This window comes from Fusarium oxysporum, chromosome 1 (genome assembly GCF_000149955.1).
Source record: "Fusarium oxysporum f. sp. lycopersici 4287 chromosome 1, whole genome shotgun sequence".
NCBI classification, from domain to species: Eukaryota; Fungi; Ascomycota; class Sordariomycetes; order Hypocreales; family Nectriaceae; genus Fusarium; species Fusarium oxysporum.
In genome coordinates this window covers 1509196-1522118 of record NC_030986.1, presented here as the reverse complement: position 1 = coordinate 1522118, position 12923 = coordinate 1509196, and the positions used below count along the sequence as shown (strand labels likewise).

The 12923-nt window shown below is 50.3% G+C and overlaps 5 protein-coding genes across 8 annotated transcripts; 2 read left to right on the top strand and 3 right to left on the bottom strand.

Annotated features, from left to right (window-relative positions):
* Positions 1-230: 230 nt before the first annotated feature.
* On the bottom strand, positions 231-2609 carry FOXG_11307 (FK506-binding protein 2). Its single transcript, XM_018390900.1, has 5 exons — positions 1143-2609; positions 1019-1076; positions 926-967; positions 797-870; positions 231-734 (listed from the first exon to the last, which is right to left on the bottom strand). The coding sequence occupies exons 1-5, from the start codon at positions 1318-1320 to the stop codon at positions 499-501; spliced, it is 588 nt and encodes a 195-aa protein (XP_018249452.1). The 5' UTR covers positions 1321-2609; the 3' UTR covers positions 231-498.
* A 540-nt stretch (positions 2610-3149) lies between these two features.
* On the top strand, positions 3150-4707 carry FOXG_20504 (uncharacterized protein). 3 transcript variants are annotated; one of them, XM_018400788.1, is made up of 3 exons: positions 3150-3656; positions 3760-4023; positions 4093-4707. In XM_018400788.1, exons 2-3 carry the CDS (start codon positions 3873-3875, stop codon positions 4209-4211), a joined length of 270 nt encoding a protein of 89 aa, XP_018249450.1. In that variant the 5' UTR covers positions 3150-3656; positions 3760-3872; the 3' UTR covers positions 4212-4707. The 3 variants fall into 3 exon arrangements, with proteins under 3 accessions (XP_018249450.1, XP_018249451.1, XP_018249449.1); XM_018400789.1 differs by having other exon boundaries at positions 3150-3951; XM_018400787.1 differs by having other exon boundaries at positions 3150-4023.
* FOXG_11306 (uncharacterized protein) lies at positions 4387-6967 on the bottom strand. The gene is made up of 3 exons (XM_018390899.1): positions 5624-6967; positions 5511-5566; positions 4387-5461 (listed from the first exon to the last, which is right to left on the bottom strand). Exons 1-3 carry the CDS (start codon positions 5742-5744, stop codon positions 5279-5281), a joined length of 360 nt encoding a protein of 119 aa, XP_018249448.1. The 5' UTR covers positions 5745-6967; the 3' UTR covers positions 4387-5278.
* FOXG_11305 (myosin-1) lies at positions 6817-12919 on the top strand. 2 transcript variants are annotated; one of them, XM_018390898.1, is made up of 3 exons: positions 6817-7336; positions 7398-10748; positions 10805-12919. In XM_018390898.1, the coding sequence occupies exons 2-3, from the start codon at positions 7679-7681 to the stop codon at positions 11134-11136; spliced, it is 3402 nt and encodes a 1133-aa protein (XP_018249446.1). In that variant the 5' UTR covers positions 6817-7336; positions 7398-7678; the 3' UTR covers positions 11137-12919. The 2 variants fall into 2 exon arrangements, with proteins under 2 accessions (XP_018249446.1, XP_018249445.1); XM_018390897.1 differs by having other exon boundaries at positions 6817-10748.
* Positions 11474-12914, bottom strand: FOXG_11304 (palmitoyltransferase PFA4). The gene has a single exon (XM_018390896.1). It carries the CDS (start codon positions 12840-12842, stop codon positions 11553-11555), a length of 1290 nt encoding a protein of 429 aa, XP_018249447.1. The 5' UTR covers positions 12843-12914; the 3' UTR covers positions 11474-11552.
* Positions 12920-12923: the final 4 nt, after the last annotated feature.

The following is a 12923-nucleotide window of genomic DNA, read 5'->3' as shown; positions in this document are numbered from 1 at the left end:
TTCCCCCTCCATAAGGAACAAACCACCATTAAAGCCTGTAGTTCATCGAGATATCCAACCAGTAGTGAGAGATCAGACATGCTGAAGACATCACCAAGTGCATCCGCATGACTCGGGCGGCCATACCTGCATATATATCCGCCCATCATCAACATCCTTTGATGTAACAGAAAATCAGAGAACATCATTACATGCGGCCGCCAGAAGCGAAGCCATCACAAGAACAAGATGAGGGTATCGTATAGTGACGTCGAGATCTACGAGACAAATCCTACTGCCCAAGATAGACAATAAACCCTCTCTACAGCACGATTATGCACATGCAACCAACATGTCACAGAGGGCCAGCGTGGGGCTTAGCCCCGAGCGGAGAGCACACGACGTTGACAGGATCCGGGTTTTGTTTTCCAGCTTCTCAAGGCTGCGTTTAAGACAGAATATGGCATGGTATGGGTTGATACGTTATGCACAAAGTAGATCATTGAAGACATCAAATCTTTACAGCTCCTCGTGCTCAGGAGCGTCATCAGTGTCTGCAATGATGGTCTTGGCGGCATCAGCAGCATCGACAACAGCCTGAGCAACCTTACCAGCAACATTCTTGGTGGCAGATGCGGCAGACTCAGCAGCCTCACTGATAGCCTCGGCGGCAGTCTCGGCACCCTCGACAACCTTTGTCTCGATCTTCTCGGGCTTGGGGACGCCTTGAATTCCAACGAGCTCTGTCTCGAAAACTGCAGGTTTGTAGTGTTAGGCGGTGAATATGAAGCGGGAGGGACTGGTGGGAATAACGAACCCAGGGTAGAGCCGGCGGGGATAGGGCCAATGGCTCGCTGGCCGTAGCCGTACTCAGGCGGGATAGTCAAAAGTCTAAGTCAAGGGTCAGTAAAGAGGTGTCCTGGCTGTAGCTGTATGCTTTACGTACCGCTTCTCGCCAATACACATGTCGAGAAGACCCTCGTCCCATCTACAGAATTGTTAGCCTCGAGATTGTAAACATCGCAGTGATGAAGCTTACCCCCTGATGACCTGACCAGAGCCAACGACGAAGTCAAGAGGAGTGCCACGGTCGTAGCCTTGTGTTCAAATTAGCATGTGCTTTGCGACGATCATTGATGTAGATGCAAGGCGGAGGAACCTACTGGCATCGAATTGCTTGCCCGAGTCCTTAAGGGTGCCACGGTAGTGCATCTGAACCCTGTCTCCCTTCTGTGTCTTGCGGTCGCAGACGACGGGAAGAGTAACGTCAATCTTGAGGTCCTCGGCGACAACGCCAACGGCGGCAGAGGCAAGGGCGGAGAGGAAGAGGGCGGCCTTCATGGTGGCGGTCGGGACAGATGCGGGGCGGGGAATTGATGAGGTTAATGGAGGTCACAACGGCGTTGAGGTCAATGAGAAGCCTGAATTCGTTGGAGATGTGACGTCGACGGGTGTGGTTGGCACGTCGTGTGAGGCAGTGTGAATGGATGCGAGCGAGGTTGTCGTTGTATGGATGAAGCTCTGCTCTGGGGTTGTTGGCCTCTCTAACGTTAAGCAGCGACGTGTCCGTTTAGCGGCTAAAGGCTCTGTACTGCAGCGTGTGCTTCTGATACAACAGCGTCATAGCTTGGAGGGTCAAGCTAAGGAGCCTGTTATTGGTCAATGGGGCCGGCCCGTCTGAATGACCCCATCCTTGATCTGTTTCTGGGTTGTCACGTCTCGCATCTCCATTTGGAAACTGGGGAGGCTGCAATGCCAGATATGGATGAGCAGAATCGAAATAACAGGGTCCATCCATGAGGACTTGCATCACGTTGACCCTTCAACTACGTACACATGGATATCTGCAGTAAATCTGACGCATTACAAATATGCATTTGCATCTTCTGTTTCTGTTTCGGTCTGGCAGGGCGAAACCATCCATGTGACTCATGACGATAACACGACGCTTCACTGTATCAGTCGGGGTCTTGTACAGCCAAGCAAGGCGCAAAAAGGAAACATCCCTTGGCAGTCCCTGATTCATCACACCAAGGCTGTTATCGAAACAGAGTATCGCGACGTCACTGGATGGTCATGTTTCTGATGTGACCAGTAATCAGTGTCGGGCCCATCCGTCCATCCATCCGTGTTCAGGATATCAGGACTAGCAGTAATCGTCTGCTGCGGCGGCTAGGGCGCCGATGTACTTGCGCGTGACTGCATCAAGGCGAGATGGTGTAGAGCTTCAGCAGTCGACAAGTTTACTACTCGAGCAGGTGCATCAGTTCCTGCAGCAAAGATGCAACCCAGATGGGGGCACATCCCAGCCTGCAGGTGTCAGATCCACCAGCGCCGAGAAGCCCTGAGCCAAGCGCTTCGCACGCTAATGCGCTTCACGATGAATTTCGCCTCTTGTCATGATGCTGTTTATCGAGACAGGGAGACATGATAGTCCCCTTTCAACCCCTTTCCGTTACGGTGGGGGGCATAGAGCTTCGATAGGCTCGGGTGCACAATTGAGAGATACTTATGTTTAAGTTTTGGGCAGCGATGAGTATTTTGGTGGTGTCTGTTGTACAAGGGCGATGCCAGTCATGAGAGTCGAGGCCTGCGTCAAAGAAATAAAAAAAAGGAGGCCAACAAAGACAAGGAAACAGAGCGTGGGAGTTGTCTCAGACAAAGAGTGGAATTGTGAGATTCACGAAGCGAAGCCTCACTCCCTTTCTTCCCCAGTCATGACGACCGCCATGGATATTTTTATCTGCCCACGGTCACTAACTTAGCTCCACGATCCCAAGGTTGTGGTACGTGTTACTGGCGCTGGTGCCTGTGGTGCCTGGACTGGACTCTAACCTCTAGCATGACGGCCGCTGCGAGTGTTTCATGCATTCACTCAAAGGCCGTTGCATCGTGAAAATGCCCCCCGGTCTAATTAAGTTTAAGTCATGCTGGGGGTTGGTATTTACCAAAGACCGAGTACATGCACAACAGACCAGAAGAAGTGACTCGTGGCCCCCAATTACAGGCAATAACAGACAAAAGTATTACCATCTTGTCTCTTTTCATCCATTTTGAATCATTCTCTCCGAATTGTATCCCCTCAGACCCGGTCGGTCCCTCTCGCGCACACCGTGGGGCTTGGTCCTTTGCCCTGCCCTCGCACCAAATGCTGCTCATTCGCCCTACGTCGCTACGGCTCCGCCCTATTCAGCGTCACCAACCTTCACTTGTTTACCTGAATTTCGCCACCGAGGGCCCGAGCAGTGCTGTCACAAGGTTTCTGCTATGGGGGATGGATGTTCTGCAATGGCAATGAGTCTTGCTGGGATGTTTTCTTTTAGACTCTGGTCCCTTGCCCTGAACAGCCAGTCGATGCCCAATGATTTGACTACGCCCCATTATGCTGCACCCCGTATTGTCCATTCCCATTTGCACGCCGTCCATTACTAGCCCTCCCGTCAGTCGTGCTTTAGATGGCATGGCCCGCTTGCCGTGCCGGGCCCGGGAGTACGTGCTTGCTCGGGTCTTGGTCTTGTCTCTGACTCCTTTTGACTCACTCCCCTGAACTTGACGGAATTCCTTGGGTCCCCCCATATCGAAGGCTACCTAGCGTGCGAGATGCCTTGCGCTTTGCCAGGTAACCCTTGTCCTCCAGGCAGTGAGGTCTTGGGCTAAATCCACTTACAAATGATTGAGTACGTACTATCATTTCTCATCACCAAGCTTCAAATACATATAGACCCCCTTCCTCCTATGCCATTCCCTTTTTTATTCCCACCAAACACTCACAATACAAAGCCTTGAAAGAACAGACTAGATTGTCTTTTCAGCCATCAACCATTTCAATAAACATCTACAACACAACTCTCACCCAACAACAACTACCCCCTACAAACAACACAACCGCAACCATGAGCTCCCCTTACACTGTCCAAATCCACCAGAGCACCAAGGAGCCTTCCATCTCCAGCTCTTACAGCTACTCTTCTGGTTCGTACAGCTCTTCAACCAGCACAACGCCTCGATCTCTTTCCCCTGGCGATTACCGCGAGTACGGTGCTGGTAAGTTACCTACCACCGAGTCTCAAGGCTCTTTCACTTCCTATGGCCCCACTCTAACATTTGATGCAGACAAGCACACTACACAAGTCGCCAGCTCTGGTCGAAACTTGGTCATCAACCACAACAAAGTCTCGTACGAGAAAGACTCGCCGGCACCAAAATATTCTGGCGCATATACGAGGATCTAAACAACACTTGACCACGGCCATATTTTCGATTTCCTATGTTTCATCGATTTCGAACAGCGACATGTAACGGATATGGGATATACAACATAGACAGGCGTTTTGACATTTGGAGATATGAGGCAAGATTGAGCGCAGCATGGCGATGTATTATGGATTAGAGAGCATGGGTTGTACAACGATAACCAAGATTGATAGACACTGGGACGGGTTGGATTGAGCCGAGACTGTTTTTCTTTTCCCTTTCTTTCTGCTTGTATCATTCTTTGTACTTTTACTATTCGAGCGTCGGACACCTTGCGGTCCGCGCTGAACTTTTTAGAAGGGCCAAATCTCCCGTCTTGACCTCTTACAAGTCGAGATGGCTGGATGAGATGTGAGACGGCCCGCCGGACTGGTCCGATTATAGCGACCTAAATTGAGACCATGGAAGAAAATTTCCAACACACCATTCAGCTGTTTCAGCTCCTTTCTAATTTCATCTGTGCTTTTTCCTTGATTTTTGGAAATTTCAAAAAAGGGTCCAAGACACAAAAATTTACTGATGGTGTGACGGGTTGGGTTGGGTCTCTGCGAGTGGATCGGGTCCTTGGGTTCCCTCCCGCTCGGTACCTGCAGCCCAACCCGTGGCAGGGGTGCTTTAGAGCTTCTGATATGCAGTGTCTCCTCCACTTTGGAAGTGTTTGAAGAGTTTCTCCACGTTGAAATTTTCCATTAAAATGGCTTAGACTGTAAAAAGATGAGATGGAATTCCCACTTTCTGCGGATCAATGGCTTTGTCTCTGCCCAAATGGTGTGTGAACAACAGTCAGCGTTGTATCCTCACACCCAAGCTTCGTGTTAGTGCACAGTCGTATGAGGCTTTGGGTATTTTGGGATTTTACAGTGTCGATATACTATAGCAATTACCACTGCCCAAGCCAGGCCTAATAGCGCCCATTCATTTCATTTCAGTTGTATACACAACCATCCATTCACAGTCCAGTCAAATCATTTCGTTACCAAAAAAAGATTTCCATTTCTGGCATCATGAGTACCGAGGCTCATGACCCTGTCGCATGACATCATGCTCAAGCGCCACCCTCACGCTTGGCATACTCGTCCTCGATGGCCTCTTCGTACTTTTTGGCTGCTTCGTCCTGGGCAACAGTACGCGGGTCGTCGTGCAAGACACCCTCCTTAATAAGAGCCTCGGGGTCTGGACGGTGTGAAATCTTGTCGTTAAGCTTATCCTCGAGCATGTGCTTCTCGAGCTGTGGGGGCGTCAGCGACTGTGGCTTCATGGTTTGAGGGCGGACTCACCTCTTTCTGATGCGCCTGGAGGCCTGGCGCTGCCGTAGAGGCTGGGAGGATGTTCTCTGTTCAGGGCATGTAAGCATTGCACACGCAAGGATGCAATGTGTGGGACCGCTCACTCTCTACGAGCTCGGAGCGTTCGGGGCGGTGCTTGAGGTGAGCTTCCAGGGAGTTTCGTCGTTCTACGGGAGAGATGGGAGACTCGTCAACGAGCTTGGGCTGCTGCTCAGTGTCGGCCATGATGGTATAGTATAAGTGTAAGCTTAGTAAACAGGGTAGTCAAGTTCAGAGCAATGTGTGTAAGTGTAGTAAGTACTGGTGTAAGTGGTTGCGACAAAGTTTGGAGAAGAAAAAGGTAAACAGGTCTCAGAAGAAACGGATGCGGCGGTCTTAAGTTTATCTACTCCAACAATCTCAAGCTAAGGTCTCAGAAATGGGCCGTTGATGCGGCAGCGCAATGCCATGTTTATGCGCATTGGATGTTTCGTCCGGCGTGGTTGGCTTGGGCCGCTCACCTGTTTAGTGAGCATGCCACCTTGGGTGGTTGCTACCCCGCAACCGGGAAGCTCACTACTGTAAGCTGCGCGTCAGAGGACAGGGGATTGGACGATCAGTTGCTGGCTAAACTGAATTGAATCAGATTGTTAATTGTTCCTGGGCGGATGTTTTGTTCTTCCGCTGGTGATACCATCATCATGGATAAGAGATCGGTCTGGAGCTTGTTTGGCGGGGACGAAATGCAGGCCAAGACGCTTGAAGCTGGAGATGAACGGAGCATCTGGTGGATAAGGGCCACTTGAATTTGCTATTGGTGATTGATTGCATAGATCAATGCTGTTTGTATGAGTTTACTGTTTTTAATAAACTCTCATCCAACTAATGCTTTGATATCTTCTGTCTTAGCTCCACGACGGGCTTGTTATATCTCAAGGAATGAGACGTGGTCAAGTTAAACCAATTCGCTGCGGCTCAATCTGAGTAAACTTGTATTGAACCACGCTTGTTTTACAGAGGAGCGTCTGGTTCTCGAGTTAACTGCTTATCTGTACCTAGGCTCGAGTTGCTGCTGACGAAACCGTTTGGTCAAGTCATCTTTGTCAAACCCACCGCGGCCATGTTCCTCAGTATCCCTGCAAAATACACTCCGACAATTGATAACAAACTCCTTCGTCTCCGGCTAGAATAGTCAGGATATGAGTCGACTCTTCACTATTAGATTTTGAAGACTTGGACAGCAAGTCAAGATGAATCTTATTCCCTGATAATAACTAATATCCCACTGCACAATGACGACACATCGGGCATGAGCGAGTAAAAAGCAAGGCAATATTCTTTATCGCAGGGATGACCGAGTCGGGGTATTATTAGAATCATCCGGAGAACACCGCAAAAGAACTGAATAAACAATTTCACCTCAAATTCTTGTGATTTATGCTGCCTAGAACAGACTTTTAATGCCGCGCGTTTTCATACAATAGCCAGACGTTAACAGTTGCTACCGCCACTTATTGCGTAAGGCTGCACAGTAATCCAGGGGGCTGTGCAGCGGCGGAAAATTGTCGGCGTTTCGTCACCCGTCAGGCACCAGATCATCACTGAACACAACCTCCCACCCAAGTCCAGTCGTCTCCAGCCACACCAAACCTACCTGAGCTTCCAGACTCTCCTTTGGAATTAAACTTCGCATCTTCTTCTCCGGCTTTTTCACACCAGAGGCCTTCAATTATTCAACACGGGATTAATCTTCTGACGCCCGTATAGATACAAATTAAATACTAACCATCTCTCGCTTTCCCACTCCCCCCCTCTCCCCCCATAAGTCGCACATCATGGTACGGTGTCAACCCTCCATATCGGCGTCTTTTTCGCTGACAACTTTTACTCAACTCTTAGGGAATATCAAGACGCCCTAAGAACAAGGGCGCCGGCGCAGCCGCGGACGGCGCAAGCGGAGGCGCGAAGCCTAAGAAGGCCACCTTTGAGACAACCAAGAAGAAGGAGATTGGTGTTTCCGATCTGACTCTGCTGAGCAAAGTCTCCAACGAAGCCATCAACGAGAATTTGAAGAAGCGATTCGAGGACACGAAATTTATACCTACATTGGCCATGTGTTGGTCTCAGTTAATCCCTTCAGGGACCTGGGCATTTATACCGACCAGGTCCTCGAGAGCTACATGGGCAAGAACCGACTCGAGATGCCACCGCACGTCTTCGCCATCGCCGAGGCCGCATACTACAACATGAAGGCATACAGCGACAACCAGTGTGTCATTATTTCAGGAGAGTCAGGAGCCGGAAAGACCGAGGCGGCCAAGCGCATCATGCAGTACATTGCTAGTGCGTCTGGTGGAGAATCTGGAGACATCAAGCAGATCAAGGACATGGTGCTGGCAACCAACCCCCTACTAGAATCGTTCGGAAACGCAAAAACCCTTCGAAACAACAACTCATCGCGATTCGGCAAGTATCTACAGATCTACTTCAACGCCCAGGGCGAACCCGTGGGTGCCGACATCACAAACTACCTCCTGGAAAAGTCACGAGTGGTGGGCCAGATCACGAACGAGCGAAACTTCCATATCTTTTACCAATTCGCGAAGGGCGCCTCACAACAATACCGAGAAACATTTGGTGTTCAAAAACCCGAGACCTACGTCTATACCAGTCGGTCAAAATGCTTGGACGTGGACGGTATCGACGATCTTGCCGAGTTTCAGGACACGCTCAATGCCATGAAGGTTATTGGCCTTACTCAGGCTGAGCAAGATGAAATTTTCCGAATGCTGGCGGCTATTCTATGGATTGGAAATATCCAGTTTCAGGAGGATCAGGGCGGCTACGCAGAGGTTATTGACCGATCAGTGGTTGACTTTGCCGCCTACCTATTAGAAGTTACCCCTGACCAGCTCATCAGTGGTATCACAATCCGAATTCTGACACCTCGAAATGGCGAAGTTATCGAATCGCCCGCCAACCCTGCCCAAGCACAGGCTACCCGAGATGCTCTGGCAATGGCCATCTACAGCAATCTTTTCGACTGGATCGTCGAGCGCATTAACAAGTCTCTCAAGGCGAGACAACCGACAACCAACACAATCGGTATTCTGGATATCTATGGATTCGAGATCTTCGAGAAGAACACTTTTGAGCAGCTGTGCATCAACTACGTCAACGAGAAGCTGCAACAGATCTTCATTCAACTGACTCTCAAGGCCGAGCAGGAGGAATATGCCAGGGAACAGATTCAATGGACTCCTATTAAGTACTTCGATAACAAGGTTGTATGTGACCTTATCGAACAGATCCGACCAGTTGGTATCTTCTCTGCTATGAAGGATGCCACCAAGACTGCACACGCTGACCCCGCTGCTTGCGATCGCACATTCATGCAGAGTATCAACGGCATGTCTCACGCTCATCTTACCCCTCGGCAAGGAAACTTCATCATCAAGCATTATGCTGGTGATGTCACCTATACTGTCGAAGGTATTACGGATAAGAACAAGGATCAGCTTCTCAAGGGTCTTTTGAACCTCTTCCAGCACAGTGGAAACCAATTTGTTCATACCCTGTTCCCTCGACCCGTTGACCAAGATAACCGAAAGCAACCTCCCTCTGCAGGTGATCGCATCCGAGCTTCCGCCAATGCCCTGGTCGATACGTTGATGAAATGCCAGCCCTCATATATCCGCACCATCAAGCCCAACGAGAACAAGTCGCCAACAGAATACAACAGCCCCAATGTATTGCATCAGATCAAGTATCTTGGTCTTCAAGAAAACGTTCGTATTCGTCGTGCCGGTTTTGCTTACCGTCAAGATTTCGACAAGTTCGTTGATCGATTCTTCCTCTTGTCTCCCGCTACCTCATACGCTGGTGAATTCACTTGGGAGGGAACAACTGAGGCTGCTGTAAAGCAGATTCTCAAGGATACCAGTATTCCTAAGGAAGAGTGGCAAATGGGTGTTACCAAGGCCTTTATCAAAGCCCCTGAGACGCTCTTTGCCCTTGAGCATATGAGAGACAGATACTGGCACAACATGGCTACGCGAATACAGCGCATGTGGAGGGCTTACCTCGCCTACCGAGCCGAGTCGGCGACCCGAATTCAGCGATTCTGGCGGAAGAAGCGAACCGGAGCAGAGTACCTTCAGCTTCGTGATCATGGCCACCAGGTTCTTGGAGGTCGCAAGGAGAGACGTCGTATGAGTCTGTTGGGTTCCCGACGATTCCTTGGCGACTACCTGGGTGTCAATGCAAGCACCGGCCCTGGAGCCCAGATTCGCAACGCTGCCAGTATTGGCACAAACGAAAAGGCGGTATTTTCATGCCGTGCTGAGATTCTGGAGGCCAAGTTCGGTCGATCCAGTAAAGCAAGCCCTCGAATCATCGTTGTCACCACCAACAAGTTCTATATCATTGCTCAAATGCTTGTGAATGGCCACCCACAAATCTCAGTTGAGAAAGCGGTCCCCTTGGGAGCCATCAAGTTCATCGGTGCCTCATCAGCGCGCGATGATTGGTTCTCGCTTGGCATTGGCTCCCCTCAGGAACCTGACCCCCTGATGAATTGTATGCTCAAGACAGAAATGTTTACTCAGATGCAGCGAGTGATGCCCGGTGGATTTAACCTTAAGATCGCTGAGACAATCGAGTATGCCAAGAAGCCCGGCAAGATGCAGCAGGTCAAGGTCTTAAAGGATTCGCAACTTCCAGTTGATTACTACAAGAGTGGTGCTGTTCACACACAGCCCGGTGAGCCACCGAGCTCCGTCTCTAGACCTACACCCAAGGGCAAGCCTGTACCTCCTCGCCCCATCACTCGAGGTAAGCTGATCAAGCCTGGTGGTCCCAACGGCCGACCTTCTCGCATCCAGGGCAACCGAACTGCCAAACCTAGACCAGGGGCAGGTCGAGCTGTGCCTCAACCACCAGCTGCTGTCTCCAACATTGCCGCTGTTCCCGCTGCCGCCACCCAAAGCACTCCTCGTATCGCTCCTCGTCCTGGTGCGAACGCTGCTGCTCCAATTCCTGCCGCCCACAACGCTCTCCCAAGCCATACTCGCAATGCTAGTGGCGCTGGACGTGCACCCCCACCGCCGCCTCCTCCTGCTGTCGCAGCACGTCCACCAAGCCCACCTAAGGTGATGGCCAAGGTCTTGTATGACTTTGCTGGACAACGAGAAAACGAGCTCACCATCACCGCTAATGAGATCGTTGAGATTGTGCAGAAGGAATCCAATGGTAAGTTTGACCCCTTTGGTATCAGAAATTTGAACATTACTAACATGTTTATCCAGGTTGGTGGTTAGCCAAGAACCCTCAAACTGCACAACAGGCTTGGGTCCCTGCAGCATATGTCGAGGAACAAGCTCCACCTGCGCCTCGAGCTCCTCCGGCCCCTCCGCGATCCAAGCCAACACCCCCTGCGCCCCCAGCCAAGCGTCCTGCTGCTAACCGTAAGCCTGCCGAGCTTCAGCAGCGTGACTCTGGCATGAGCCTCAATACGCCCAACGGAGGAGATAGCCGCAGCAGCACACCCACACCCAGCTTGGGTGGCAGTCTGGCAGATGCTCTGCTGGCTAGGAAGAATGCTATGCAAAAGGAAAAGGAGGATGACGATGACTGGTAGTCGACATAACGAGTTTATGCTTCACGATGTTACTAAGGAGTCGAAAAAGAATTTTGATGATGAGACAAATCTCGATGGGTTAAACTTTTGCACCTGCATTACATGACACATATCGCAGCGCGCAAGAGAAGAGGAGGGATGATATATGACAGTGTGTGCTTTCTTCTGTTGTATACAAACGAACAAGACTGTGCTGGGCAACCGAGGTATGTAGAAAGCCGCTAAGAAATCACGGCCGAGTTTGGTTTTGGTTTTCTTTTCTTGATGCTTTGGGCAAGCGTTTGTAGGAAGGGTCGTTCTGGGATGGACTGATGGACGAAGATATTCATATTCATTGCAAGAAGATTACAGATTTTTAGAAGGGGTTAAATATTTTGACTTTGAACTTTTATACTCTATTATACATGTCGTGTCATCTAATCGTCTGAAATATCTCGCTGTAGCACTTTTCGTCTTCGTATGAGCTCGGCCAGGGGCACATCTTCGTCTGCCGCCTCAGCTTCTGACTCTTCCTCATCAACACCGTAATCTCGCAGTCTATCGCCGTCCGAGTTCACCCATCCAAGACCTTGATCGAATTCACGGTCATACTCTTCATCATCATACATATCATAGTCATCAACCTCTTCCAGTTCCGCCATGAGATGTCTCTTGCGCTTCTCATCGTCAGCCTTTCGCTTGAGAAACTCAGCTTTGAACTCGCTGGAGCTCATGTTCGCTTGGCGAAGCTCCTCGGCGTAGTCACGATTTGCGGCAGGCCAACCCCGTGCAGCTCGACGAATCTTGTCGGGATCAGGAGGAGGCCAAAGACCTTCGACGCGGTTGAAGCCGTTCTCTTCCCATTCCCAGCCTGAGCCAGTGCCATCCTTAGCGATGGCGGGGTTTCCTCCGAGGGGGAAGAACCACATGAGGATGTTGCGGGTGCCCATTGCTTGAGCCATATTGTCAAAGAAACCGATATCGTAGGGGAACTCGAGTCTTTCGAAGCGCACTTTCTCGCCGTCGGGGCCTGTAATGTCCCACCAATCCTTGGGTCCTTTATCCATGAGAGCTTCATGGCGCTCCTGCTCCCATCCTTCTATCATAGTCTGGTTGAATATCCATGACCTGATGGTGTTGATGAGCATGATACCCAAAGCGACAGTGGTAAAGAAGTTGACGATTGCAATCAGCGATAGTCCGATTAGTCCTGATAAGCTAGGTCCTAGGTATGCAGGCAGTTTTCGATGTTCCCAGATCTTAGAGAAGCGTTGCCATAGAAAGTAGCCAAGCATCCAGAGCGATATGTTTGTATATACCAAGAAGCGTAGAAAGTGCGGAAATGTAGTCATTGATACGCAGTTCCTAGTCCAAGGACAATGATGATCCATCTTGGGAACACATCTTGCACAATGACGACAATGATGCGCCCGAGCTGGTTTCGGTGCCGCGCATTTGTTACACCATCGCTGCCCATCAGCCTCAATAACACGATCCTTGAATATATAGCGGCCCGGATCGACGGTTACGGCTCGGTAGTACGTTAACCATAGTGTGAAGAGGAGGGTGTTGAAGATGATGGTTTCGTGGCGCGAGGGAGGACCTGGTTCGAGAGACGTCGAGTAGTGGAAGAGAAATTGGGAGAAATAGCCAAGGAATGTGATCAGAGCGCATACAGAGGGCACGGCAAGACCCTTGATGAAGGGCACGTCGTTGAGGCCGGCCATGATGAAGCATTAACTTGAGCTGTTACATCACATGCAGGTTTAAAGTCGTTATCAGATAGACAGGTAGCCATGATGCCCCTA